The sequence below is a fragment of the Molothrus ater genome, chromosome 5 (genome assembly GCF_012460135.2).
Source record: "Molothrus ater isolate BHLD 08-10-18 breed brown headed cowbird chromosome 5, BPBGC_Mater_1.1, whole genome shotgun sequence".
Lineage (NCBI taxonomy): Eukaryota > Metazoa > Chordata > Aves > Passeriformes > Icteridae > Molothrus > Molothrus ater.
In genome coordinates, this window is record NC_050482.2 from 10,596,113 (window position 1) to 10,621,622 (window position 25,510).

At 37.1% G+C, this 25,510-nt stretch overlaps 1 protein-coding gene across 1 annotated transcript in view; it reads left to right on the plus strand.

The window, feature by feature from the left end:
* Positions 1-23,877: 23,877 nt before the first annotated feature.
* The window catches only part of HGF (hepatocyte growth factor), a 53,574-nt gene continuing 51,941 nt past the window's right edge, over positions 23,878-25,510 (plus strand). The window contains exon 1 of the mRNA XM_036400901.1: positions 23,878-24,048. Coding sequence (XP_036256794.1) covers positions 23,973-24,048 — 76 coding nt within the window. The 5' untranslated portion in view covers positions 23,878-23,972. The remainder of the gene's footprint in view (positions 24,049-25,510) is intronic.

Genomic DNA, 25,510 nt, shown 5'->3' on the forward strand with positions numbered 1-25,510 from the left:
CATGGTGAATTATTTCATTTTATTGTTAATAATGCAGTTATAAATATGATTAGTGATCTCAGGAGAATATCTGGCTATCTATGTTTTTTACAAATATGAGAATAAGATGTCAGAGAAATGATGTCCATAGTCCATCTCTGTAATAACCATTTTCCAACTCCAACCACCTACAAATATGGATTAAAAATAAATTTTGACTTCTTTCACTCTTACACGGTGTTGGTATAAATATTAATGTAATTTTGCTTATCCATTTTCTAAAGTTATTATTCCTCAAAATCATCACAGTTGTCCTTAAGATCCAACATGTGGCTATATTTATATATTTCTGAAGCAGAGATGTTTGAATGACCCATTCCGCTTGATAATGCCTTATTGAACAAAGAGTTTACCTTTATTAAATACGCCATAGGATAATGAAGGCTGGAATTTGGTCCAGTTGTTCAAATTTTGGGATGAAGGTGTTAAAAAAATTCAACCATAACAGTTTGTCTCTTTTGGGACATGAACTGCTGACACGTTTTTTGTTTGGCCAATCAGTAAGATAACTGAGTTGGAAAGCACTTTCTGGCAACATGAATGTAGTCACAAATATGTCATCTTCTCATACCTTTAAGAAAAACCAGTACAGCATTCCTGTCTGTCTTCAACAGAGCTAATTAGCAGGCTAATGAGGGTAGCAGATTGCACAACTCCTTTGGGTTTTCAAAGGAGTTGAAGGAGAAGTCAGCATTATTTGAACATTGCTACCTGTTTTCCTTTGAAAATTCCTTAATAAAACATAGAGATACAGACAGACAAACACAGAAATCAGGATAAAGATTATGCGACTGAATAAAAGATTTTCTTTAACAGAAGCCTTGCAGGATCATGTTTTAGTTGCTTTTAAAAATTTGTCTTATTTCATTTTCATCCAGGGTTTGCAGTAATATGGGGGATTTGTTGTAGAAGCTTTGGTCATTCTGACACCAATGTATCAGAGTATGTAATGTGGCTGGGTCCAATTTTCTTGTCTTTACATTTGCAGATATTTTTAATGATTTTACATAGCATTTCTCTTAAGCACAAGAGTATGCTGTAGCTGCATGCATTTGACTGGACAGATTATGACTTTTCAGATTATACACAAGGTCTACATCTTCTTGTAGTGCACATTGAAAAACACTTTTCAATTAACAAGAACCAAAAACTTTTGAAAATTTCAGTAATATGCAACAGATATAAAAGAATTTTAAGATAAGGATATTTCAAACTGGTTTTTATTCATTATGTTGTGTAAAAATGGATATTGCACAACAAAAAGTTTTAGTAGTGTCTTCACAGGGTCTTTATAGCTTCTATATTCCTGAAACACATATCTTAGTGATTAACGAATTTAGAGCTAATAGTGGGATTTGCTTCCTTTCCTTAAAAGTCTGGTGAAAAGACACTGGTTTATTATCTCCCAGATTAATTTTGTTCTTTGCAAGTATATTTAAGACTGTGTGAAATGAACTGGAGAAATAATAAAGCCCTAAACAAGTTAATTAAAACAAAAAACCCAAACAAACAAACAAACAAGCAAAAAAAAAAAAGAACATCAGTCCTAACAGCGCTCATCAGGAAATTTTCAAGGCATCCATCTGGTTTTGTCTGGAGCAAGACTGTACATTGCAGTGCAGCCTCTACTAATTCCATGTCATGTTGAAAGTTTTAACCCCAGTATTTCTTGGTCTGACCTCTTGTAAAAAATACAAAAGATGTGGAAATTTTTAACATGGGATAAAAAGTATATGTGTATGCATTTTCATTCTAGTCAATAAAATCTTGCCTTTTGGAAGTCAGAACACTTATACTTTAGGAGACAAGACATTATATATCCAAGACAATGTTCTATTAAGCTAAAATTAACAGTAAACACCTTAACTGAAATAATTTTGAAACTAATTACTTTCTTCAGTGTGTTTCAGAAAAGAAAAGAGACATCAGCTTAGGCATATTGTTGCTTGCTTTTCCAGAACAATACTTCTGGTCTACTAAAAAAATACATGAGAAGACTCACTCATCAAGTTAGGCCATCCACAACATGTATATTTTTTCTCCTAGAATATTCTGTATCTGAAATGCCAGCAATTTATCTCATTTCATTTGCCAGAAACACCCTTTCTTTGCATTTGGGGTATAGAATAGGAATGTAGTAAAGACTGGGTAGGAAAGTTAGTAGTTCCATCTGTGAAGGTGGTGAAGGTATGAGTTTATGCTTTTCTCTAGACTTGTACTTACATCTTAGTTGTTTAAGGGAAGGAATCAGAAGTGATACTAACCACATAAATCCTTGTTTTCCCATGGATCTGGTGCCCTATATTATCCTGGTCATTATATACCTATCTCAGTATATGGCCTGTGTCTTCTTTCACATAGCAAAAAGGAAGGAATTGGATTTTAAGTCAAGTATGTTTCATCCTCATGGTAGACATTTCACACAGTGCAAAATAACAAAGAGCAACATTGGCTATGTCTTGGTTTCCCAGACCCTCCATACTTCCAGCAGAAGAAAAAGCTAGTTGAACAGTCCTGGAACTTTTCTGCTTCCAGTGATATGGAGAGAATGCCAAATTTCTTCATTTAAATCTATCCCAGTAAGAAGTCAGCTACATTGTGAACTTTCTTTCTCTTTTGTTCCTTCTTTAAAAATTCTCTCTTTTTCTCATCTGCCATGCCCTGCATTTAGAGCAATGGAAGAAACATAAGAAAAACTCATGACACCTGCTGGAGACAGCAAAGAAAAGATAATTATATTATCACTTGTAGAACACCTTCAAAAATTCAACCCATAGTGTCTAAGCATTTCTAATTTCCAATTGCATATGATTCTTCTTATAGGTGATAATGATTGATGTCAATGCGGTATGCATGTGAGCTCAGGAAGGAGAAAATCAACCAGGTTGTGATGAGAAAACTGTTTAAACAATATGAAACTGCCAAATTTAAATGTGCCCTTTAAACAAATCCATCCTCTCTACCTCTCTTTTGCAATTGCTGTAAATATGTCACTTCTGTTTTCTTTAGTTTCAGACTCTGCTTATCTCTTAATAGAATTTGATGGAAATATCCCACTAGCTCTTCCCCCTTTTTCAACATGTCCAATGAAACAGGGTTACAAAAAGCAGGGCAACACTGAAACACTGCTATTTGCATGATCATATCTCTTGCCAATTTTCACTTCTGCTCTCAATTTATCCCCACAGCTGACTTTAATAGCAATAACAAAGTTTCTGATATGCACAGTATGTTTTTTGAACCTCATTTTAAAGAAGTAGGCTAAAGATTTCCAAAGGCAGCTTTTAATTCCTGGTGCAGTGATGATTTAAGCATCCAAATTAAGACAAGTGAGAGCCTATTTTAGAAGTGCTGAGCATCAGCAAGTCTGAGTTCTAGAGTATTAAAACTCAGCACAGCCAAAGGATCAAGCAGGCACATACAAGCAATCCAAATCAGAGAATGCTTTTGGAAAATTTAGCCTTGTTTCTTAAGGGTGAAATCTTGGCCTTTCAAAGCCAATTACAAATCTCCCAATGACTTCAATAGGCTTGGATTTCACCCTTTATATTTTATAGGAAAAAACAAGCAACATCATACAGAAGTTTCTCTTTTATGATTTTCTTGATGTTTGCTCAACCCTGGCTTCCCTTTAGGTAGGAAAAATCATGGTTTTAATTTAAAATCCATAAAAACAAATAAACAGTAGCTTAATTACAAGGGTGGATGGGATGTTTCACAATGCTTGAACTAATGTAGTAAAACACCAAGTGTTTGAAAAAACATTTTTAAAACTCAGAAAACTTTAAACTGTAGTGTGCCTTCTCCTCCCTATTCCCAACAATGCTGGAGGTGCTAATTTTACAGCACAAATGGGAAACTGATGACAATTCCTAGTAAAGTAGGTTCCATTTATTTTGACTCATGCCAACAGCAGTACTTTTTAACTGCTTTATCTGTAGTAGGTGCTTCAGTATGTACCTCTAAGATGCATTGTGTTTCTGCTCTAACTCTTTGATATTGATTTCTTCCCATTGACTTAGTATGATAATCTCATATTCATAAAGTTCTTATGTTGTATAAACATAAAACATTTTTGTGCCCATATCAATAATTTATAAAATACTTTTACTGGTTGTCATCCTTAAAGATGGAATCCTTACAGATGATTCAACAGGGACAGTATTACAAAATAAACACTGAAACACAAAGAGTGTATATTTTTTAACATATTGACAGTCTCTTGGTCCTTGAATTGCTCTGATCAGGTGAAAATGCGTGAGTAAACCTTAGATCCTACAAAGTCCTTTATAAAATCTTAAAGATTCTTCTACTCTGTGTCTGTGACATATTAAAAGATGTTATGGTCTATCAGTTCGAAGACTGAATGACTTATTTATTTGTTCCAGTCCTTCCACATGCTAGTATGTGTTCACAAAACAAGGATTAGCCATGACAACATAGAAAATACATCTCTTTGTTTTGAATATGTACATGTCCCATCTATTTTGACCTGTTTTCCATTGGAAGACTAGGTACAGAAAGGTTTTTTATGAGATGACTCCCTGACCACTCCTTTTCAGGACTAGGGCAGAACCGAGAACATTGTTGGTCCACGTATGGAGGGTCTTTGCATGGAAAAAGGTTTTGAGAAATACTACATCTCTTCGTTGGGAGGTAGGATGAGGATAATATTTTCTTTGAAACTTATGCTGCTCCTCTTCTGTTTAAAGGTGAAAGATTTGAGGACAGATTACCTTTCCACCTGCAAGAGGTGGTGTCAGCAGTGCTCATATTACCTTTATTTAATTTCACTTGGTGCATTAGCACTAGTGGCCAGACAGTCAAGAGGCCTTATTTCCTACTCAGATTTGTTCCTTGAGCCACGCAGCCTATTTAGAGTACAGCTAGGTTTTATGGGAAATAAGCTCAAGGAAAGAAAATCTGTCCTCCCTTATTTCAGTGGTTGGTTGTTTTCAATGGATTGGGGAAGCTGTCTATGGCTGGAGGGTCTCGTTTGTGGAGGCACCAGGAGACAGACAACCTTTGATCATCATGCCCAAAGCACCACACTGGATTCCATTTTAGAGCACAAGAGTGATTTTAGAAAGTTTTCCTTCAACAGCCAGCAAAGGTAAAATAACAAGAGAATGGTTCCTTGTTGTGTGCCCAGAGGTCATATTTTCATCTGATCTCCCCAAAGTCACAAACCTTTCTTTTGTACATTATACTGATTGCCATTCAATATCTATGCTAAATTTTAGTCATCCTGTTAATTTTTTTTTTTTTTGGCTGGGTTTTTAACCAACTAAAATACTACTGGCTATTTCTATAAGTAAAGGAGAGCATTTACCCAGTGTATTTTACCTGGATCTGCTTTTGGACACTGTAAACTTGTTTCCAGGATTTTAAAAGTCTCTTAATAGAGAGTGTATCCCTACCTACCCACCTATCAATTCTGTTCCTGTTCTTACAATGTTCCTAGAAAATATGCTCAAAAAATAATGTGCTTCACTAGACCACTTTACCTTTTGCCTGGCAATACTCCTGAGGCATCTGTTCTCAGATCAAGGGAACATTGAAAGGCCTTAAATCTGATCTCTCAGACAGCTGTGCTAATTTAACTAAAGGGGCTACAAGAGAGGATGGAGAGAAATCTATAAAATATTTGGCTGACATTTGAAAAAAGTGATAGGATGTTTTCTTGTTAACCTTTAGAGCAGCCCATTACATAAATTGTGACAATGTTCTCAGATTAAATGAGACTGTATTCTGTCTTAGCTCTAAATTTATCACTTCAGCAAATGAATTCTACTGTAAATTCTGGCAATATATCTTTTAAAGAATGCTGTTTATCTCACTGGGGAAGCAGAGTGCTGATAAATAAGGAGCACAGCCTTTTGGAAGAAGCATGGTAAAAACAGATTGAAAGGAAGATTCAGTATCATTGCTTTCCTGCTTCAGTGTAGGAATGTTCCATGTTATATGTCTGATTAAATTACAGGTTTCTCATAGCATTTCTTTAAGTTCTGACATGATAAGCAAAAAAATCTATGAAATGTCGCCTTCTCATAATATTTGATTATGTGAATTCTAATTACATATGAAAAGCATTTGTACAGAATTCAATGATGAATGGTTGTTCAGCAGCAGCTTCAGCTCCCACTTAGGTTTCTATTCAGTCTAAATAATAATTTTCACCAACTTATGTCTACAAAAGCAGGCTGAGAACGAACATTTTAAATAATTTAATTTTAAGCTCTCCTAAAATTAAAACAATGTAATGGAATTTTCTGAATTCCCCAAAAACTAAATCCTGCAATAGTTTCTAAGTGATTAAAATTTCTTTGTGTTCATTCAAAACCTGAATAATACATGAAGCTGAAATATAGAGAGTTTATGGAAATCTAAAAGGTCCGTGTGCATCTTTAGGGAGAGAGTAGAAAAAAACTGGGAAAATTATTTTAGATTAAAATATGAACATATGATGTAAGAATATGACATTTTATCAGAGGCCATCAGTTTATAAAAACTTCTTGCCAGAAATTATTTAGTCAGCTTCTGTAAAAATTTATTTTAAAATACTAATACATTAGCTATTAATAAACCAAAGGTAAAGAATATGAACCTTCATTCCATTAGGATGAATTATGAATTTTTGAAACCTAAACTCCCCACTTTCAATATTAGTACCTAAACTGGACTGTGGAAGCATCAATGAGTTGCTAAAAGACAAGGAGTTACACACATTGTAATGTTCAGAACACTGCGTACTCAAAGGGTTAATTGTCAGAATTGTAAGCTCTGCAAGTTTCAGACTATAATTGCATTACTCATGAAAGTAACGCCTACTTGCCTAAATAAAGCAAAGATTGTTCCTTATAAGGAAAAAAAATATTTTTGGTAAAGTTTTGTGTTCTGAGGGAACTGAACAGAGCTGACCAGAAAGCAGAAGTATATAATCCTACCATTCCTAGACACTAATTTTGTTGAAGGTTGCAGTGTTTCATTATTTTATCTTTATTTATCTTTATTTAGAAAGTTTGTTGGGTGATGGTGACTAATAGCTGAACATCTGGATGCAGTGACCTTTAAAAGCCTTTAGTCATTACTGTGCCCAATTAAACTCAATATCAACAGAAGTGCTTGCATTTTGACTGGACTAGTATAAATCACTTTGCAAATACATTGTGCAAACAGGGGGAAGTATTTACCATCCTGGGCTCATTCCCCTCTAAATGACTTCAGCATGATGGGTCAGGAGCTAAGGATTTGTTTTTGTTTTTATTTCCAAAGTACAAACTTTGACAATTAAGAAAATTAATTAATGAAGTTAGCTGGACCAAACAGCTCAAAAACTTCATCAAGGAACACAACTGGAATTTATCTAAGTCAAACATACAAAAATTATCTGGGATTCACATCTCGTACAGAGAGAAAATAACTTAAGAAAGCTTTTTAAAGGCCTAAGTGGATAAACAGCCATCTCATAAAAAGGATATTAGCAATAAACAGGGAGTTTATCTGGAATGGGAAAACAAGCAATCATTTAGAGAAGTTTTACTTTAAAGGTCAAAAAGTTTAAGAACAAAGTGAAAATTTTGAAAAGCTAAGCTGAGTTTGGCATTATAAAGGAAAATAAAACAGGTGGGCATAAGGCTCTTCTAAAAAATGTCTAAAATGTGGAAGTTTGGCTCCTGTTCAGTGAGGGATCAAGATAAGAGACAACCTAATGTGGCACCAGACCCCAACATTTAACTGAGCAGCTGTTGGAACAAGGAGATGGATGGGCCAGGGATCACCTGAGGCACTCCCAGCCTCAGGCTTCAGGCACCTCCTTGGCGACAAGAAGCCATGGTCATGTTGGGACTTTGGCCAGGAGGAGGGGATTAGATCCAGAGCTAAGCAGGATAACTGGGCTGGGCCATGTGGACAGGGCTGTGGTGAGGCCAGGCTGGGACACCAGCTCACAGGGGCTCTGCACAGGGTTGTAGCAGTGCTGGAGATGTGTGCTCTGGCCTCTCTGGGCAGGCACTGACAGCTCCAGGGGCTGCAATGCCATCCTGCACCGTGGCAGGGGGAGTGCCAGGGCCAGAGAGGGGCATTTGTTTCCAAATATTTGTTCCTGAGTGTAAAAACAAACAGAATAATCAGAAGCCTGTTTTTTCCCAAACTCCTTTAAAATCAATGGGGAAAAAATCCACTCTAAAAAAAGTTCAGATCCTCTAATTCACCTCTGAAAATTCTTGTCTCTTCATTGGCAGGTCTTTGGGCAGTTTCTGTGTTCATGTGTTGTGAAGTGATATGCTGAATTTAGGAGGGCTGGAAAGCATCACTTCAGACCTTCAAGAAAATATATTCAGAATGTAGCAAGAAATAATAAAGATTCTCTCAGGTTGAAGATTTTTCTTTATAGATAGAAGCTGTACAACACAAAATTTGTATTTAAAAGAAAAAAAATGAGATCTTGGGTGGTTGAGGAACAATTGTTTAACCTTTGTAATATGGAACACCTGGAGAAAGTGTAATTGAAGATTTCACAATAAACAGAAAATGACATAATATACAATGAGTTTATCAAAGTTAATCATGGCATGCCAACAGAAAACATTGCATTGATTTTCCAGATAGTGCACATACCCAAGAAGTATTGTGATAACGTGTCAGATAGGAAGCTTTTTATTTTACTGCAATCAAATTATGGATTTGTGAAAGTAAGATAACAATACATTGTGGTGAAGGTAACTGTCAATCTAGAGACACCATAACTCTTTGGAACTAATGTTGTTCAGTATTTTTAATTAGTGGTTACAGAATACAAAGTAGACACGTTTCCACAGAGCTTTTTAATAGTTTGAATATGTTGTGTGTAGCTAGGCTGGGTGTCACTTTATACTTTTAACTACCAAAGGTCCTTATTCCTTAATTGTTTGCGTGGATGACCTACCTGGAGCATATCACAGCTCCTTCTAGCCCAGATAATTGAGTATCTGGCAGAAGTGAGGCTGCTGTGTGTCTGGAACTTGCTCTGAGATAGTCTCAGGAGAACACTTAACATGAAGCAGGTTAAATACAAACATTGTCAATGTAAGAGTGATGGCTTCGAGCACTGAAGTGTTAGGAATATAACAAAATCCAACAGTACTACATGCCCAGACTTACATGAGGATCTCAGAAAAATATCATATAGTTCAACAGTCATAAATACAGAAGCAGAGAAATATCAGGTACTTAAATTTAGGCTTAATGAACATTGCTTGAAAGAAACCCAATTCTTTTTTTTCTGGTGAAGGACAGAGAGCTATTGCTGTTCTCTGGTAGCCCATCTCTATCAGCAGCAGGAAGCGGGCAAGATAAAAACTGATTTGAAGTCATTGACTCCAACTTAGAAACTCTAAGGGAGCACCAATATTAAAAGGATGAAAAGACTTTACAATAAATACAGCAGTCCTACAGGTTGTGTCTAAACGGAATTTTAGGTGTGAATGCAACGTGAATAAAAATCAATTCCTGGTAATTCAGATTAGGGAGAAAGGCTGAATGACTGCTCTGATCCAATCCAATTTCCTGGATGTTGTTTTCTGCATAGGAGCAAAGCAAAGAAGGGAATATGATTTGTACCTATCATGGAATGGATGTTAATTGAACTGAAGAAGCAAGTGTTTCATTATTTGCAAAGCAAAACTAAAACAGGCTGAAAGAAACAAAAATATAATTAAGAAAGTCATAATAGAAAAAGACACGGAAAAATACTGTCTCAAAGCAGACAAAAATTACAAAGACTTTTGAATTTAACCTCTTCTAAATTATATTGCATTGTAAGGTTAAAAGTCTTCAGATTTATATCTGGTTAAAAATGAAAGATAAAGGAATGTATTCAAACAATTTGTGAAGTAGAATTGTAAGCACAACTAAATAGGCATCAAACTTGACATTTAAATATTCTTGACAAATATGTACATGAAAATGAATCATAATTAATCTTATCCTCTTGCCTTATCTTTTTTTATAAAAAAGTACCAAAAGGAAAATGAACAGCAATGATTACTGACCTACCCATAGAAGTATACACAGCCATTTTCTCAGATATTGCCTTGCTCAAACTAGAACTGGAAAACCTTAGAGCTAACCTTTTGGCTTCAGTCTTCCTATTTTCTCCCTCCTTTAGTTTTTATGGATGTATTCCAAAGACAATTTGGCAGGAAATGTCTTATTTCTTTTTTATCCAGTCTATGACTTCTTAAAATTCAGATATCTGCATCACATCTGTGGGAAAAAAAAAGCATATGCCAATATTGAATTTTATAATGAAAGAGATGAACTCTCTAGGTGATCTTAAACTGAAGAGAAAAATTGCACATCAAATAATGTCACAAGAAAAAAGTGAGAGAAACATATACTAATCAGGGTAGTTGCTGTTTTCAAATCATATTCCTGACAACCTGTTGCTATGTAAATCCTATCTCTGCAGAAGCTGTCTCTCTATATAGGGTTATATATGTTACATAAGGAAGGTATAGCATAAATCTGTGATGTTGAGGACACTCCAGACTTAAGTCCTGAGACAAGACATGAAACTCATTGGCTTGGATTCATGGTGTCAGATGTCTGGAAGGTGTCTCAGTGCAGAACTCAAAGCCTCCTGCCTCAACATTCCCTTATTAAATTAATATGATCCTAGCCATGTCCAGCCAGGCCCTCCATGAGGCAGAGCCGTGGAATGACACGGCAGTTCCAAGGAAAGGAAGCACTGCTTAAGAGGTTTGCAAATATTGCTATAGACTCAGAAAGCAATTTAGGGTTTGCTACAAAAGCTGCAGGCAGCGAAACAGCATGGACCTCAGCCCACATAGGTACTCTCAGTTGTTGAAGGGGTGATTTTTAACAGCCCTTGCAACTGGTCACAATAAAATCAATTGGCAGGTTTCCCCCTAGATAAACTGACGCAGGAACAGGTAAGGGCTGAGTGGCAGTGGTAACACCACAAACCCAAAACATATCTTTCGTGAGTGGTCTTCTGTCTAAGACCAGGATTCTCATAGTTCCCGAAAAGATCTGTGCTAATTTGCTGACTTCAAGGAAGTGTTTTCCTGTTTACTGCATGTTTCAGCCATGGCACGCACTCAGATCCTGTGTGTTGAGTATTTGTTGCCTGCCCTGCAGGTTACTCTCAAAAAAGAAAGAGCATGTCACAGGAGACTATGCATTATCAGTGGTGATGGGAGCAAATAAAAGCTGCAAGGTGCTATGATGTATTTACCTTTGACTGCAAGATACTCTGTTTTGGATTTAACAAATTAACTTCTCAGAAGTTTTCTCATCTGAGCAGCAGCTGTTTGCCATATGGATCAAAACTACATTTGGCAAATGGAATCACTTCCTCGTGCCCATCTGATTTTCATGTACAGTTGTATATCACAATGTTTATGGGAGGAGTTTGCTGGTCTGCTGAGTGTGGTTCAGCTGAGAAGTGTTTATTTTGTATCCCAGTTTTCTTTTTTTTTTTCTTTTTCCTAGAAAGTTCTTCTCCTACATGAGACTTAAAATCCAGCAAAACACAAAGTCCTAAAAACAAAACTTACAAAGTAATATGAGGAAAACAAAAGGTAGTGGAAAAGCAGGCAAGAAATATGTTTTAATATTAGTAAAATAAGACAAATTGTCTGAGTGAAATTCTGTCTCTAAGGAAGTAAGAAACACTGTCTTTTTTATATCTTCTAAATACTGGATTACTATCAACAGATATGATAATTTAATCAAAGAATATGATGATGAGTATAAGTTATAATAGTGCAGGAACTGTAATCAGTTTTAATACTTTAAGACGTTGACATGGAATTTCCCAGTAAAATAAACTATGGTTTAAGTCTATGCAAAAGGATTATGCAAATAGAAATAATAAAACCCCTTGTATGGGTTATAATCCTATGAGCACATAATTTTAGTTATAGACTTCTAGCACTGCTCATGCAAATCTGTCACAGCAGATTTCATGCTTTTAATGAATGAAGAGAGCCTCACAACACCTTCTGGTTGTTATGGGTTAGAATTGTTGGAACCAGTAACTAAAATCAAGGAGATTAAGAAATTTATTCATGGACATAATGCATATCCAGATCTACACATTATGTTCACATGTTCCTATATGGATTCCTACACTAACAACACAAATCACAGAACATCAGAGATAATACATATATAAAAATTAGGTAGTGTGTAATTGTGGATTTATGTATAACTGTGGGATGCTGTCCTCATGAGCAGAACACTGGTTCATTGACCTCTTGAGTTCTTGACTCATGACTTACCTAATCAGAATCTTAGCTACACAAGGAATAACTATTTTATCATCATAAGAATTATTTTTATTTTTTTTAATTTTGTAGATTTTTTTACAAATTCCTATTGATTTTTATTAATTCTATTTAATTTCTGAAAAATTCCTATTTATTCTGTATTGCATCACAACCATATGAACATCGAGTTTTCATGTGTTTCCACTGGTTTCAGAATGGTTTTCTAATTCACCTCTGGTGCATTAAAGCAACAAAATCTCTTCCTTTAACTTACTTTTTGTTTCATGGCATATGTTTCTTTAATTCTTAGAAATTTTTCCTGTGAACTTATCTTCTTGCAATCAAAATCAATGGGCAAATTTCAGCTAAAAAATTTAAGTTGAAGACACTCAGAAAGGTGAGCATTTAACTAAGAGGAAGCAAATACTTCCAGAATACTTTGAGGGCAGTCTGAAAGTTGCCCTGAAGTTTATTCTATGAAGGCTGATTGATAGTGACACCAAATGCTTTTTCACTTCTAGCAATGCTACAATGAAACCTAAGAGATTACCTCAGATTTAAATGCCCAAAACCTGAACATCTAGCATTAGATGAAACAAATACTACCCAAAATTAATAACTAGTACAAGTGAGAGGCACACATAAACATTTCCATTGGCAAAATATCCTTTAGGAGGGAGTCATTATGTATTTTACTGCTTGTTTGTCAATGTATGCATGCCATGGTACATGGCAAAATGGTGTGTGTGCTGCTCCCACCGCACAGCTGCTGCTGTGGGATGTGACAGATACCTGAAGGCAGCTCAGGGACAAACAGGAGTGTTCTCAGGAGGAGATGTGCACCCAGGAAAATGGGCTTCCTTTGGTAAGGCTGTAGGACTAAAAGGCAGAACTATGAAGGAAATGTGGGGTATAACATGGTAAAATACAGTGTGACAGGCAGAAGTACGTATTTTCCCACCTGTGTAAGAGACAATTATAGGTATAATGATTTGCCTCTTTTCTAGCAGTATTTTTTTAGGCTTCCTGGAATCTAGAATATATCTGAAAGTTTTCTTATGTTTCTTATTTTCACTTCTGGTTCCCTAGTGTATATATAAAAATGTCTTTTAAAATGGATTTGTGGGTAGGCAACCTTCCATTCCAAACACAGATGGTACATCTGCATTTATTATTTAGACATGCTAAGTGGAACACTTTTTTACAGACTATTGTAATTATACTTTTTTTCTCACTGACTTAATCCATTTGGATATGATGCAGTGACTCTTTTATTTAAAGCAGAATATTTGCACTCTATTACCTATTTAATAAAATGAATAACCAAAACTTTGTCCCTTTGCTGTAGTTGCTGTTCCTACTTGACTGCAGAGATTTTTACCTACTTAGAAGGTTGTGTCATTGTCTTGTTACTCAAGTATATGATCAGTCTTGGCTTAAACAGTGTGATGCACCACTGAAAAATTGTTTTCCTTCCTGTTGCAGCCATGTCATATTTGACTGAACACTTGTTTCACCATGAGTGCTATTTCACTGGAATTTTAGCTGGCCAGACAACCTATGATTTTCAATTGGAATGTGGATTTTTCCATTTTGACATTCTCTTCTTTGAATTCCATCACAAAACCTAGCTATTTATTCAGACTTGATTTTACAAGGCAGATATTTATATTTTATCCTTTTTTTTTTTGTGAGAGTATTGACCCAGGATTAAACTCTATAAGGTTTTTATCAATAGTCTGTAAGTTATTTTGGAGTCAACACCCTTTGAAGTAGCTCCTCTATTTTTATAAAAATAGTCCCATATACCTAGACCCAAGAAAGTTATTTCGAGAAAGTGTCTAAAAACTTTTGTAGTCCCATAAATATGACTGGGAGATAACCAAGGATAACCAAATTTATGACCATATTTTGTTACCTCTTTAAAAATGGGTCACCCAGAACAACAGATAGTTAATGTTATTCAGATGTGAACTTTGTGAGCAGTAGAAAAGCTGATCCCTGCTGTTAAGCTCCATCTTTGAACAGGCTGCTGTTTACAGTGCTGACATTCTATCTGTATCAGGTGGATACACTGAGGTGACAGCACATTTCAAGCTCTTGTAGCCTTCTACACCTTTAAAAAGTTTATTTGAAAATCTACTACAGAGAAGTATCTTTGGTTCAACTGTAACTGCATTTCAGCAGTTCTGGTATCAGCAAATTCAGGAAAGATGGCCATGGACAGGATGGCAGAGAGCATGTCTTAGTATGCCACCTAAAATTCCTACTCTCTGGGATTTAGACACTAAATTTTGCCCTCAGAGTCATGATTATTTGTTAATTTTTCTTCTTGTAAAATTCTCTTCTAGTGTTTGCTTCATAAGGTAAAATTAAATTCATAAAAGTTAGCCCACATAACTGTATTTTAAATTGACAATACACAGGAAGACTTTGGATTTTTCTTAAAGTTTTAAAAGAGAGAAAGTGAAAAAGAGAGGAGGAAAGGAAGCCAGAAAGGTAGGGAGAAAGTTGAAAGGAGATTGTGACGAAGAAAAAGAAAAGGAAAAAGGAGAGAAAGAGAGAAAGAGGAAGATGAACAAGAAGTGAAAGAGAAAAGGAGAATAAGAAAGAAAGAAAGAAAGAAAGAAAGAAAGAAAGAAAGAAAGAAAGAAAGAAAGAAAGAAAGAAAGAAAGAAAGAAAGAAAGAAAGAAAGAAAGAAAGAAAGAAAGAAAGAAAGAAAGAAAAAGAGAAAATATAAAATTCTATATCCACTGTCAGTATCTACTGTCAATGAGGCATATAAGTGGTTTATCACAGTAATTAGCACTCAAAATTATTTAAAAATATGATATACAGCATTCAACATTTTGGTTAACTATGCCTCCTGTCAAAAACTGGAAAATTATTTCCAGATACAGAGACAGGTTTCTATACCCATTCAGTCTTTACAATAGGACTTTATCAAACATTCCTGTAAAAAAATACAGATTAAATGTCAATGGTGTGTTGGCTATTTTAATCTTGGGAAACAAATACCAGATTTTTTTTTCCTTAGAGCAGTTATAAGAAAAATAGTTTAAAAGTTGTTCATCTCAGGCTGAGTGACATATCCCTGTATTTCCTGTGGGTCCTCAAGGCACATTATCAGTGGTTTATCTGAAGTATTTCCATAACTGAAGGACATGTGTATAAAATAATCTCAGGAACAATACAGAGTTTTGCCATTGCTCTTGAATATATGAATTGAAACCACATTGGTTTATCTCCTGGGAATAAATGAAGAAATACATAGGAATGCAAAAAAATTGTAAATCAGATACGTGGAATGTAAATCTGCATATTTTCTGTATTGATGGCTTTACTTCCTTATTAAAAATTGTTTATTCCAGGGTTTACATGAATTGTTTATTCAAGGGCTCACATGAAAAACAAGTTAAGGACAGCAGGGTTATTAGGGTTTGGTTTCATTTGGCTTCTTTTCTTCTTAAGAAAAAGTAATAATATTGCACCTCTGAATATTCATTTTTCTATAATATATGAAAAAATCTATTTTTTACCAGAAGAAAAAAGAAACTCACAAAACTCTATATTTGAAAATCCCTTGCCTATCTGATTTAGCTAATATTTTTGCTTAGCTGTTTACATGGGAAACATCTCTGCACAGAGAGAGAAAAAAGTCATAAATCACTGGGAAGATAATTAATTTCATAGCACTGAAAGTTGGATGACCATCAAATGTTGGCAAGTTGGAAAACATTCTAAAAACTTGTTCTGGTTTTATACTTTTCCCTAGACAACCTTCATTGATTAATGTCAGATAAAATTTCTTGTCTATTTAAATTTGTCCCTCAACCCAATCTGAAAATTCTTAAATTAAAATCCAGTGTTACTGATCCAGGGAGTTAAGAGATACAGTGAGTATTAATCTGGATATGACAGATATAAACTGTTTCAGTTTAGGGCACAGCACAACTGTATTCAGCAGAGAAAAATAAAACAAACAACTTTTCCATAGTTTTTTCTATCCCACTGTTGCAAATTTTTTTTTTCCTTATGTTTATATATATAAATCTCATTTTATGAATGAGAAAATCCTTTTTAATAATATGACAAAAAAAAAATTGGAATAGACCATCCTACCAGTTTGTTTAGCAGTAGTGTTCCAAATTCAAAACCTTTTTATTTCATAAGTTTAATTTTTCATGTGAAGAATGGGATCAAAACTACAGCAAAGCTCAGCAAAGCTTCAGACAGCTTTAGAATTGTACCTTCAGCCCATAGACATAAAATTCTGCTTCAGTCTTATTTTTGCTGCATAAATTGGTAGCAAAAACCTCAGCAGAAGAATATGCTAAGGCAAGAATATACTCAGTCATTGTTCAATGTGCAGTGAAGCTTAATCATCCATGTTCAAATTTCACCTATAACAAAAAAGCTTGGCCAACATTTTATCTCTATGAAATGTGGAGATTGGGTACTTTGTAAAAAACACTGTGCATAGCTTTGAGGTATAGAATACTAAAAGTAGCCTGAAGAAGTGAATATTTTGTTTTATTGGCGTAGCAGAGGTGGAGCAATCACACTGTTATCAGCATCATTTCACTACCAGAATTGCAATACCTCTGGCAAGAGCCTAGGGAGAAAACTGGGCAGATGAAAGGTTTAAGATATAAAGAAATGACACAGCAGAAAAATTTATCAGTTTGTTCTAGTCTTCCTTTGAGAGTTCCTGTCCTGATTCTGCAGCCACATGTCCCCTTTCCCAACTTGACTATTTTCCAGTAGCTGCATTACAAAGCTCATATCCCAAACAAGGAGACTGATTCCAATAAAGTACCCTAAGCTTGTTCTTTAAAAGAAGTCAAGCTGAGATTTCTCCTTTGATAACATCTTTTCTGATATCTTGGCAAGCTTTCTCTCTCAGGGCTTACAAAACTTAAACCAGGAAAGATCAGTATTTTATGGCCATGAACCGTGAGTTCTTTTTTGTTTGTGTTTTTTTCCTGAGCTGTTATTAATACGGCCTCATGTCTGAGAGACTGCTAGGAAACTGATGAATCTCCATGAAGGTTTCTTTCTAAAACCTTTAACAGCACCCTAGGTAGAAATTCTCCTCTTTGATATGAAATCCTAGAGAATTTACCCTTGACAGCAAGTTCTGGAAGTCTTCAGTCTCTGGAATTCAAAGAGCTAAGGCTTTTGTCTCTGGATTTTTGAATTGCTGAAGTTATTCCACAGTGTACAATCTACAGTCAAAGACCAGTTTAATTTTATTCTTTGGTACTCTAAATTTATTGAGAACACTTCTTAAAATTTTTACCAGTCTCAGATATATTAATAGTATTTTTGTAGCAATATCTCATTTTTTAAACCTCTGTATGTTACCTTTTTCATTGTATCTGATCTCTCAGCATCAGTTTTGGTAGTGTTTTCTCAGCTGATCTCACAAAAAACTTTTTTTTACAGAAGTATCATATTGGAAGGTAAAGAGCCTTTCCTTTTGCCACCATTTTACCTCCTCTAGGGATAAAATGTATGCTACAGAGACCCTGTTGAAAGCTTTTCTTAATTTAAAAGCACACATTTAAGTTGAAGAAACCAATACATGGGCCTGCATTAACCTGTCTGCATTGCTTTTGTCAAAATTTTCCTGGAATAATTGTAGTTTGTTTGGACTTTTTTATTGCATGTTATATATATATATATATATATATATATATATATATATATATATATATATATATATATATATATTTAATTTCAATGTAAAAATTATCTCCTGATATGAAATCCATCAAAATTTTATTATCTTTTTGAAATAAAAGCAATTACTGAAAATAGAAAATGCTCTAGGAAATGCAAATTTTTTTCTCCTGTTTGGGATCTAACATAAAAAGATCTTGGAAAAACCATCCTAGGTTTTATGGTTAAGCCAGGTAAATGAAAAAAAATATTCAGCCAGGGATGTTCAGTGGTTTTATTTAAGCACACTCTTGGTTTTCACTGACTTCTAAAAATATGGGAAGAGGGGTGAATTATTTGTACACATAAAAGAAAGCTTTAATATACTGTCCAAATGACATAATATACACACCTTATTTCAAATGGATTTAAAGACAGATTATTCTAAAGACAATGTGACTTGGAGATTTTCTCAGTGGTTAAATATTTTAGGTGGATCTTTTCAAGCTTTTCTACAATAAAGAAAAAAAGTAGAAAGCCAAATCTAGATTTCCTTGACTGTGGTTAAGCTTTGTACTTTACCTAAATATGCAAAACAATGAATATTTTCTGAACCAAAAATCACATCTTCAGAGAAATAACTTCAACTATGGCATGTAAATTAAGGCTTTTCGGGCTGTTGCTTCATATCAAACATATTCAGCTTCTGTTTTCTTTTTTCCAAAGGCCAGTACCACAACTTAATTCTAGCAGACCGAGGTCACAGAGAGGTTCATTTTTTCTTACATTCTTGCACAAAATAAAAAATAAATAAAAAGCTATTGTAAGGGGTTTGCAGTTCAAATTAGGCCTTGAGTAAGAGAATTTATTTACCAGTACTACCAGTGGTGTTTATTCTTTGCAGACTTTCTTGGCAGTGCAGACATTATTAGCAGAGGAAAAAAACAAATATAAACCAAAAGTTTAGCATTCTTCATCAATATACCTAAACTTTGATTATATACAAGGAACAAATTCTTTTGAGTTAACTGAGGAATTTTTGGTGTTTCAAATTCCTCATAACCACAGTGCAGCACATCCCACAAAACTTCAAATGAATATTACTGGAAATTTTTAATGGAAATAATAATTTTGCATGTACATCTCCATGTAGATAAAACATTTGGATGTGGAAATATCTAAATTTCAATCAGATAAAATTTTAACATTAATAACAATGTGTTGTATATGTTATTGCATCTTTCTTTCTTTCTTTCTTTCTTTCTTTCTTTCTTTCTTTCTTTCTTTCTTTCTTTCTTTCTTTCTTTCTTTCTTTCTTTCTTCTTCTTCCTTCCTTCCTTCCTTCCTTCCTTCCTTCCTTCCTTCCTTCCTTCCTTCCTTCCTTCCTTCCTTCCTTCCTTCCTTCCTTCCTTCTTTCTTTTCTTTTCTTTTCTTTTCTTTTCTTTTCTTTTCTTTTCTTTTCTTTTCTTTTCTTTTCTTTTCTTTTCTTTTCTTTTCTTTTCTTTTCTTTTCTTTTCTTTTCTTTTCTTTTCTTTTCTTTTCTTTTCTTTCCTTTCCTTTCCTTTTCTTTTCTTTTCTTTTTTCTTTTCTTTTCTTTTCTTTTCTTTTCTTTTCTTTTCTTTTCTTTTCTTTTCTTTTCTTTTCTTTTCTTTTCTTTTCTTTTCTTTTCTTTTCTTTTCTTTTCTTTTCTTTTCTTTTCTTTTCTTTTCTTTTCTTTTCTTTCTTTTTTATCTTCCCAAACATTAGAAATAGTAATTTCTGATGGGCTGCATTATCATCTGCTGCCCTTGGGTACCATTCCATAAATGACTTAAACGACTTTCACACTAGAACTTAAAAATTGTTCTGTTATCCATCTGAACTCCTCCGAGTTAGCATACAGCAAATATGAGAAAAGCAACTACCATATGTCCCACACAGGAAAACCATGAAGGATTTACACTATTAACTGACTGCAGGGATGAATGCTGGATTACCTGCCTCGGGTTTAGCAGCCAGGCCTGAACACCTGGGGCTCTGGGTGCAGTAAGAATTGTAAATTATCTATGATTGAATATTATGAACACATGTGAATTAAAATAGGTGGAACCAAGCCCAGCCAAGTCACTCTGGAGCTTGTCTTCATTCTCAAGTTTCCCTGGTGGGGAATCAGCACCAAGGCTCATGTGAGGTGCCACGCTGTCCTGCTCCACTGCCCAGGGCTCAGCACACTTGGCTGGGGCGGTGAATCTGCCCTCTGGGACAAGCAGGTCAGATCTGCAACATTTGGTATGATGACATGCCAAGTCCTGTGGACTGAATCTAGAATAGTAGACCGTGAAGTTTCTGAGCCTTTGCTTTCAACTGGACATTAATTCCCATATGTGGATCTTGTTATCCACTTCTTCCTGCTCCTCCTCCCAGTTTTCATGCCTTATTTCCCTTTCTCTTTCTGCACAAAGAAGTCATAGGTATTATCTTGGAAAATACCAGAGCTTGGGCTCTGGCTGAGTGCCTCAGCAAGTACTGACACCTGTCATGTGCTGCAACTCTGCTTAAACTCTGCCTTTCCCAGCAGTGTCAAATCTTGTGGTCCATACCACAATCTAATCTTTTCTGCTCCTAATCTCAAGGTCAGGTTATAAAAAAAAAAAAAAAAAAGACAATAAAGCTTAGTACTTCTTGAAATGTGAAGCACAATTGTTCAGTTTAAACTACTCAGGCAGCCTGAGACATTTTCATTGATTAACTCTGTGTTTAACAGTAATTACTGCAAGCACTTACTTATTTTATTTGGCTTATTCTCCAGTAGGACTTTACCACAGTGATACCTATACCAGATAAATCAAGAAGTAAAAAGCAAATATTTTGAGCAAAAGTGTTGCTTCATATGAAAATGCTGGTTCATTTAGAAAAGTTTTCTTCAAAGCTAATGGTGACTTAATATTATTTTGTGTACATGTAAGGATTCCTGCCCAAACTGTGAATATCTAGCATTTCTGAACAGCAAGTTACATCTGAAAAACAGATTCAGCTGTGGTTATGGTCAGAAAAGAGAACATAAAAATAGCAGTTTCCATGTGTTTGGTCATGTCTGCTTACTTTTCCAACCAAAATAAAGTTTTTTGAAATTTTTCACTCATGTAGGCAGTCCAGAGCAAATACATCTTTGGTAAAGTGTGCAAGTAACTCTTTTCTTTTTAGATAACTTCTACAGAAATGTTATGCTACTTTCCTAATACAGAGCTACACTGATTTGAAAGCCAGGTTATCAGAGCAAGTTTGCAGAGCTGCAAAAAAAAAATTAGAAAAAAAAAATCAAAAAACCCAACAACCCAAAAATCCCCACTCTCAGATAAGCCCCAAAAACAGAAATAGAGAAAGGATTTATAGGTCAAAAACATGCCCTCAAAGGGTCAGAAAACAATATTCTTGCATAAAACCTACAACTTTTGAATGTTGCATTTAAGTTTTAGTTACTCTATGTGCCGGCTGAAACAGAACACAGAATTCTTTTGGAAAATGTATTTCATGAAAATGAAATTTTTGCAGCTTTCCTTCATATTGAAAATTCATTTCAAGATCAAATTTGATTGAATCGATAAAATATTATGCTTCCACTGCAAAACAGATGGGGCATGAAGACACAGAAAAAGGCTCATGCTACATTTTGCAGTATATGATGTGGGACCAAAAAGCATTTTCCTTTCACAGATCCAGATGCAAATCTCAGTCTTGACTGCCTACAAATAGAACATCTGAATATAGAATCTGTAGGATCTTTCCCTTTCTAATGTACCTCCTGTCCCTGGCCCTCTAGCCCGTGTGTCCTGACTTCCTCTGAGGGGAGATACATAATGGCCTGTGAAAAGGGCAGAGGCATCCTCAAGCAGCTCCTCAAAACTGGACAAATGGAGAAGCAGCACTATGGAGTTACACCTGCCCAGCACAATATCTGCAGCTGAAGAAGCTCATGACTGGGACTTGAGCTCTCTTACAGAACTGAGACGCATCATGAATAATCCACAATATTATGTATTAAAGATAGGATTCCATGTAGCAGAATATTTCCTCCATTAAGTAGCACTCCAGACCTTAAGAAACACAACAGCAATCTTCCTAAAAATTAGGAGGAATCTGAATACAGGCCAAATATTCCCCTCAGAGAAGTCAGTGGTAAAACACTCTACTCGATCTTAATGGTGCAGGATTCTGTCCTCTGCAAAAAATGTCACTCAACACATGCATGGACAACAAGTGAAATACATCTGGTTAGCAGAATGTGGCTATTTTGGGCTCAGAATGGTGATATGATTATTTTTGCTGCTTTTTGTTTATACTTATGTCTATCTTTGGCAGGGAGAAAAACAGAAAACAAAATCTGAGAGATCCATGTTTTATCAGTTGCAGTAGACAAGGATTCCACAGAAGGTTGTTGGCCAGTGTTCTCTGTTTCTCAGGTATGTGTTCTCTGTTTCTCAGGTAGTAGCTCTCCAAGAAATTCCTGAAAATTAACTTTTACTTTTGGGAGAAAAATGAGGACAGCAAAAAAAAAAATCAACTAAAACTTCTAGAAATAATGCTCATTCTGAAACAGAAAGTATTTTTTTCACACAAATGTGTTTTTCCTGTAATACCAAATGTTCCAAATATTTTCTTAACAGACTGTCTCTCAATTTTTTGCTTTTGTCACCTTGCTTTCATTTAGTAAGGTAGTAATTCCCAAATGGAAATTTTAACTTTTGCCACTGGGCAAAAGTAACTGGATAAAAAGTCCCACTCACATCTGTCTGAAATACTTGATTAAAAGTTATTTGTGGATTGGGAAACCATCTATTTTTCTAAGAATACCTGTTTCACTCATAGGTGCTAATCATCAATATGGGCAAAGGAGTCCAGGCTGGGAAGGAGACACATTTTTCTGACTCACATGGCATGGGGCCACATGTGGGTCTCTGGTTTTTCGTGGAAAATGGAGGGAAACAGTTTCCACTGTTGTCACACACTCCTGCCGTAGATGGTAGGTGGATGCATGGGAGAAAGGAACAGTTTAAATTACAGCAAAACTTTTCCTCAAGTGTTTATTTTTGAACACTTGCATGTCACGAAGGCCGGTCTCATGACTTTAAACAAAACCCAATGTCATTGCTTCCATGAGGTTAAAATGAAGTGCAAGAGAAAAATTACAATGACTTTGCCTGCAACAGAAGGAAGGTCAGGCATCGCTTTGGACTGAAGATTGTCTCCATGGAGCAACGCCAGCAGCTGATACTTGACCTTTAAAATCCCCAGAGCTGCCACAATTTTGAGGAAGTGGCATTTGTCAGATGGCCAAAGAGGGTGATGGAAAGGCCAGGCTGGTGGCTGGGGGCGGCCACGGGCAGGTCAGAGGAAAGGTGTTTCCTTACAGTGAAATTGTGCGTGTGGTGGGAGAATCCCAGTGAAAGGGCAATGGATGGAGGTCCTGCCTGGCGATGAGGCCAAGGGGCAGGTGCAGAAAGTGGGACGCTGTGAAGGGACACGTCTGCAGGGAAGGAGAGGTCTGTTCTGGCTGCAGGTGAGATGGCAATGGGGACTGTGAGGGAACCCTGCTGCAGGAGCCACCAGCCCCGGGGCAGGAGCTGAGGGACCTGGCCCGGCCCGGCTGCTCCTCCCGAGCTCCGGAGGGATGGAGAGAGAGGCGGGGGCAAGGAGGGGGGAAGGAGGGAGGGAGGGAGAGATGAGGCGGGGGAAGCCCTCTCCCTGGGCTGGTTGAGGGGTGGGAGGGAAGGGAGGCAGCTCCTGAGGAGGGGAGGAGAAGAGGAGGCAGAGAGGGGATGTTGTTAAACAGTTTCTTACCGTAAGAGGGAGTTGGGACCCAGATCTTTCCAGTTAATCACACAACAAACTTAGATCATCGCAATAAAAAGCTCGGCTCACTCTGCCTCCTCGAGTGACCGGCGGTGCACGGGGTCCCTCCGAGGAGCCATCTCCCCTTCTCCTCCCCGCCAGCCGCCGGGGGGGCCGCCAGCACCATGCGGGCCACCCACCTCCTGCCAGCCTTGCTGCTCCACCAGCTGCTGCTGCTGCCCACCGCCATCCCCGCGGCAGGTCAGTTCTTCTATCACTTCGCTAGCGACCCCCGGCCGCCTCGCAGCCGCAGCACGGCCCCTCTCCCCCGCTCCGCCGCGGCAGGGAGGGCGCTGGGGCGGCGCGCCGGGCGCTGCCCTCAGGTCGCAGCCCGCAGGTCTGAGCCCGCAGCCCGCAGGTCTGAGCCCGCAGCCCGCAGGTCTGAGCCCGCAGGTGGGGCTGGCAGCGCCTCACCCCGCGTGTCCGGGCGGGCTGGCAGCGCCGCGGAGCCGAGCGGAGCCGGCCGGGACGAGGAGCGCAGCCCTGAGGGAGGCGGGTCCCGGCCCGGGGCTGCCGAGGGGCCGCCGCTGCCAGCGCCTGCACCGTGCGGGAGTGGGCGCGGGGCTCGCTCAGGACTGGCAGAACTGGGGAAAGGAAATCGCATCCTTGCCCAGAGGTGCTCCCGGTCGTTATCAGGCGAGACCGCGTATCCTTAATTTCCAGTGGTAGAATAAATGTTAAATAACAGAAGTTGACAAGGAATACCCAAAGCACGGGATAGTGCATTGCTGAACGGGAATGTCCTTGCTGAAGTTCAACAGCATGAGAGTGCTATTTCCAGACTGAAATACTTGTAATTTCATTAGATGTTCCCGCTGAAATCCGGGAGATGGAGGGGGTGGGGGGGGGAAGGAACGAACAATAAGTAATCAAGTGCTGGATGCTCTTTAGCTGAATTTCTTTCCTGAAGTGTCCCCCCTGGACTGATTATCTGAAGAGCCAACTCTGTGCTTTCTATTGGCCCTCTGGGAAGACGTTTAAGGAAAAAAGTTTGTAAAGGTTTCTACAAACCTTTCCTTCCTTCCGGCAACATTGTTAGGGTCAGACCTTTGCACAGACAGAAACAAAGGACAGGCACAATTCAGGGAAAGAATCTGCCAGGAGCAGGCAAAGCCAGGGCAGGCAACTGTGGCAGCGGGTTCTGGGGCAATATGTGAGGGCATCAGGCACAGTATGGCATGCTCATGGCTTCCAAGACCTAACTGCTTTCTAGTTAAAAAATAAATAATTTGAAATGAAATTTCAAAGTGGAGTATTTTGTGAGCTGAGTGGGCAAGTCAAAAACAGACTGGCAGCATCACGTGCAGTAAAACCTGTTGTTTTCCCCCTGCAAGGAAGACTGTGGTTCTGTAGGATGCTGAACAATCTCATTACAACTTCTGTGCTCAGTCTGCTCACTGAGGATATTGTTTTCACAGGCATTCTTTAGCAGGTGACACAGAGATACAGACACTATGATACTATACTTTTCTGAACTCCTTTTCCATGTACTTTGGAATTTCCATTTTTTGGACATGCAGCTTCTCTGAAAAGTGATGACTAGAGCTGGTTAGGAATTTTCTGAGAAAATGTTTTGGTTTTCTTTTACTGGAAAATGCTGATACATCAAAACTTTTCACAAAAATAATTCCTGTTAAAGAGAAACTTTCCTGGGTTTGTTTCC